Raw genomic sequence first — 4995 nt, 5'->3', positions numbered from 1 at the left:
CGCTCCTCCTCACTGTCTATTATCTTCTCCTCGCTGTCTCCTTTACTCTCCCCATTGTCTCCTCTCCTCTCCTCCTCACTGTATATTTTCTTCTCTTCTCCTCTCCTCTCATCCTCCCTGTCTATTCTCTTCTCCCCACTGTCTCCTCTCTTCTCTTCTCCTCTCCTCCTCACTGTCTATTCTCTTCTCCTCACTGTCTCCTTTACTCTCCTCACTATCTCATCTCCCTTATCTTTTCCTCTCCTCTCCTCTCCTCTCCTCTCCTCTCCTCTCCTCTCCTCTCATTTCATTTCATTTCCTGAATGCACTGCCTTTTCCTGTCCTGTCCTGTCCCATCCTTTCCATTCCTTTTCTTTCCTTTCCTGAATGTACTGTCTTTTCCTGTCCTGTCCTGTCCCATCCTTTCTTTCCTTTCCTTTCCTTTCCTTTCCTTTCCTTTCCTTTCCTTTCCTTTCCTTTCCTTTCCTTTCCTTTCCTTTCCTTTCCTTTCCTTTCCTTTCCTTTCCTTTCCTTTCCTTTCCTTTCCTTTCCTTTCCTTTCCTTTCCTTTCCTTTCCTTTCCTTTCCTTTCCTTTCCTTTCCTTTCCTTTCCTTTCCTTTCCTTTCCTTTCCTTTCCTTTCCTTTCCTTTCCTTTCCTTTCCTTTCCTTTCCTTTCCTTTCCTTTCCTTTCCTTTCCTTTCCTTTCCTTTCCTTTCCTTTCCTTTCCTTTCCTTTCCTTTCCTTTCCTTTCCTTTCCTTTCCTTTCCTTTCCTTTCCTTTCCTTTCCTTTCCTTTCCTTTCCTTTCCTTTCCTTTCCTTTCCTTTCCTTTCCTTTCCTTTCCTTTCCTTTCCTTTCCTTTCCTTTCCTTTCCTTTCCTTTCCTTTCCTTTCCTTTCCTGAATGCACTGCCTTTTCCTGTCCTGTCCTGTCCCATCCTTTCCATTCATTTCCTTTTCTTTCCTTTCCTGAATGTACTGTCTTTTCATGTCCTGTCCTGTCCCATCCTTTCTTTCCTTTCCTGTCCCATCCTTTCTTTCCTTTCCTTTCCTTTCCTTTCCTTTCCTTTCCTTTCCTTTCCTTTCCTTTCTTCACTTTCATTTTACCTGTCCTGTCCTGGCATTTCCTATTCATCCATTTCTTATTAATTTCTTTAAATTTTCTTCCATTACTTTCTGTTCCCTTCCCTTCCATTCCCTGTCCTTTCCTTCTCTGTCATGTCCTTTCTGTCCTCTATCATTCCCTTCCATTCCCTTTAGGTCCCTTCTGGTCTCTTTCATCACCTTCAGTCCCTCTGTTCCTTTCCCTCTTCAGTCGGGTTGATTTCTTGTTCTGTCCTGCCCTTCCACTAGAATGTCCTGTCTGCCCCTCTCCTGTTCTTTACTGATGCCTTTCCTAGACAGTTTAGTTTGGAAACTGGATTCTTTTCACTAAACCCTAGGCAATGGTTCTACTCTTACCACTTCCGGGTGTGACGTAATTGGAACAGTTCTCAGATTGCTTAAGTTGTTTGAAGAAAACACCCCATTGTTCTGTTTTGGATCATATGCATTTGTAATTCTGTGGATATTTGTGATAGGATTTCATATCGAGGCTATTCTGAGAATTAAGGTCCTTTCCCTTATTATTTCCTTGGTGATCATCTCAGGTGGAAAACATGCTACCTGAACAATGACACAAAACTGCTGAGAGCCCAGAGGTGAAGACACAGAATACATTTTCTGTGCCCAGTCCCTTGAGGAGGGCAGCCCTTTTGTCATAGTTCAACGTCTCATATTTTGCCTACAGAGCAAACCCGGATATTGTTACTTAGGGACACATGCGTGAGAAACCTATTTAATTGAAAATGTGAACACAAGCTATGCATGCTGCTAAAAATCAAGCCCATGAGATCAGCCATGTAGCTTATCCTGATCTTTCTCAATGAGAGGATAAGGTTACAACACTGGGTGAGGGTTAGAGAATAGCCAACTCTGTCCCTTCATGAATGGATAATTTATTTGGCCTCTAGGTCAAAGAGGGTGGAGAGGGACTAGAAGAATATACCTGTCTTAGCCTCCACGGAGATGGAAGGCTGGCTTCTGCCTGCACTGTTGACGGACATGACACTGAGAGTGTAGTCTGTGTATGGCTGGAGGTTGGTGACAGTGCCCGGAGAGCCGGGTACTGGGATCTCTGAGAAGAAAGATCCATCATTTGTCTCAGCACGCAGGATGTATGAAGTGGCACCGGAGACCGTAGTGAATTCCACAGTGATGCTCTGGCTTTCTTTAGAGGAGCCCATCTCAATGGTGGGCACATCAGGAGCTGAACATAAGATAAGAAATTTTACAGTTCCATTCATTTCAAGCATCATCAATTTACTGTCGTTAACACTGAGAGCCTAACTGATTCAAAAATGTTAAACTGCAACAAGGTTACACTAAGCCTGAAATAGGATTAAAAAGGTCAGGAATTCTATTGGGAAAACCTAGAATTATCACGGAATTTAAAAATAGTAATTTCCTGGCATAGAAAGGTCATGGAAATTTCTTTCAATTCTGAAAACACTTCCTAGATCCCATCACTACTCTTTAGCAAGCCATCTGTAGATTTCAGTACGCACCAGTAGATCCATCCACAGCAGCATCTGTCAGCATGTTCATGTGGCTGTCCAGGGCCTCGACACGAAAGGTGTACGCAGTGTTGGGATTCAGAGAATTGACGGAGCCCATAATAGTGTTTTGTCCAAAGCTGGCAAAGACCACAGGGACTTGAGAGTTTCGGAGAGAAGCTGTTACTCTGTAGGACAATGCACCTTCATATTTGCTCCAGCGCAATACTGTGCTCTTTGATGTCACAGTAAAAATGCTCACGGTCATTGTGCTGCCTGAAAAGACAAAAAACTTAATGCTGGTTAAATATAAAACAAATCACAATCAACAACAGCGTATTTATAAGTATGAATTTGAATTTATGCAGATACAGTGAATTTGATCCAGATGAGCAGTACCTGATGCCTGTAAATGAAACGGTTCACAAAGACTTTCATTAGATTGTAAACATTTATATAAGTATACTTTTTTTTAATTCCAAGTGTTTTTCATAACTGAATAGCATTTGAAAAAGTAAGTATGAATGCATGACAGAATCATAGAAAATGATTATTTTATTTTTTGTTTAATGTAATACCATTTCCCTTATTGCCACATCATTCTATGCTGCATGTTATGTTGTACTTAATTTCTGAATAAAGGGAAATGAAAAGTGAATAAATAAAATGTGACATAACTCTACCTGTGAGACTATTCCAAGCAAAAGCACCAGCCCCTTGATTCCTCCAAGGACTGCCATCTGTTTTCTCTGTTTGAATCCTGATTCCTCAATCTAAACTCTGCAATCTCTTCTGTTTCTTGTGTTTTGGCTGACTATATGGAGCTTTTCTTAAAAGCATCTCCGATATATTAACCTAACCCCGCCTCCTCCGAAGAGCTGGCCAATAAGAGCTGGGGATGAGAATGAGCTGGCCAATCAGAAGTTAATATGACACCTGCATTAAAAAGGTGTAACAGAAGACTGGGGGATGCTGTATAGCCTGTGCAGTCTAATGTAACTCATGTAGTTTATACACATTTGTGTATTTAGTTTTAGTACTCAATTAGGTAAATAACATTCATTCTAAAGTGTTACACAGGTATGCTGTCCCTGCAATCTTTTCTTTAAAAAAATGAAAAGGAGACGTCTCACCACAATTATCTTTATGTAATTTTAAGGCGGTAACGGCCAGACATATATTTTGTTGCCTATTACATTTTTACTGTTTATTGAGGTTTTCCTTTGTGAAAATGTACCCCATTTGGTCTGAAGACATGTCCCAGTAATGTGTGTTTGGGTCATTCTTCATTTGTGGTGGCAAGTAGTGTCCTACTTATTTGCAACAGCTGAAAAAAAGTAAAAAAAAATAATATATATATATATATTCAGAAAAAGTGTAGGTACTTGCATTTTTTAGAGAACAATTTGTGCACTGTTAAAAAAAAATATTCAAAAGTATTTAAATGACTCTGATAGATGAGTGTTTAGCTAAATCTGAATGTTCCACATAGAGGTATCATGGGATGCAATTGCAAAAATATAAAAATTTTTACAGAATTAAAGTGCTTATATTGTGACTATAGATTTTATTTAACATGTACAATTGAATAATTATTATTATCTAAAAACAACAACAACAACAACAACAACATTTAATTATAGGCTATTTTAAGAAAGGTTGTGTCCCCAAACTTAATGTTTGTGGTGTTACCAGTGGATGTTGCCTCTTTAAAAGGAAAATTATATATGTTTACTTTTTGTGTGTAAAGGTCATTGCAGGTGATGGTTGTTCTGAGGAGTGCATGGTATAATTATTCTTAATTTTCAAAAATGTTGCTAAATTATGTAATAATTTTGATTATGTGTCACACTTTATTGGTGTTATGCTGATAACTTGCAGATTTAACATATTTGAATCTATATTTTGATAATTATAGTCGTACTATAGGCTATTATTTCCAAAATGTCCCTTGATTTCTCAGACCACATTGCTAAAACTGCCCGGTCCTGCAGATTTGCTTTATACAACATTAGGAAGATCAGGCCCTTTCTTTCAGAACATACAACAGAACTCCTTGTTCAAGCTCTTGTTCTATCCAGGCTGGACAATTGCAATGCTCTCTTGGCAGGTCTTCTATCAAACCTCTACAATTAATCCAAAATGCCGCTGCAAGATTAATCTTTAATGAACCGAAAAGAACGCATGTCACACCTCTGTTCATCAATTTGCACTGGCTACCAGTAGCTGCTCGCATTAAATTCAAGGCATTAATGTTTTCCTACAACATTGCTAAAACTGCCTGGTCCTGCAGATTTGCTTTATACAACATTAGGAAGATCAGGCCCTTTCTTTCAGAACATACAACAGAACTCCTTGTTCAAGCTCTTGTTCTATCCAGGCTGGACAATTGCAATGCTCTCTTGGCAGGTCTTCCAGCTAGTTCT

At 39.3% G+C, this 4995-nt stretch overlaps 1 protein-coding gene across 1 annotated transcript in view; it reads right to left on the bottom strand.

Moving 5' to 3' along the window:
- LOC107680054 (fibronectin type III domain-containing protein 7-like) overlaps nucleotides 1-3362 on the bottom strand; it is a 12065-nt gene extending 8703 nt beyond the window's left edge. Inside the window, exons 1-4 of the mRNA XM_016475815.1 lie at nucleotides 3253-3362; nucleotides 2969-2975; nucleotides 2582-2845; nucleotides 2023-2283 (exon numbers count right to left, since the gene is read on the bottom strand). Of these exons, the coding sequence (XP_016331301.1) occupies nucleotides 2023-2283; nucleotides 2582-2845; nucleotides 2969-2975; nucleotides 3253-3309 (589 nt within the window). The 5' untranslated portion in view covers nucleotides 3310-3362. The remainder of the gene's footprint in view (nucleotides 1-2022; nucleotides 2284-2581; nucleotides 2846-2968; nucleotides 2976-3252) is intronic.
- Between the last annotated feature and the right edge of the window lie 1633 nt (nucleotides 3363-4995).

The sequence above is a fragment of the Sinocyclocheilus anshuiensis genome, unplaced genomic scaffold (assembly GCF_001515605.1).
Source record: "Sinocyclocheilus anshuiensis isolate Anshui unplaced genomic scaffold, SAMN03320099.WGS_v1.1 scaffold1137, whole genome shotgun sequence".
Classification (NCBI taxonomy): domain Eukaryota; kingdom Metazoa; phylum Chordata; class Actinopteri; order Cypriniformes; family Cyprinidae; genus Sinocyclocheilus; species Sinocyclocheilus anshuiensis.
The sequence above is the reverse complement of the archived record's forward strand: the minus strand, read 5'-3'. Positions and strand labels throughout refer to the sequence as shown.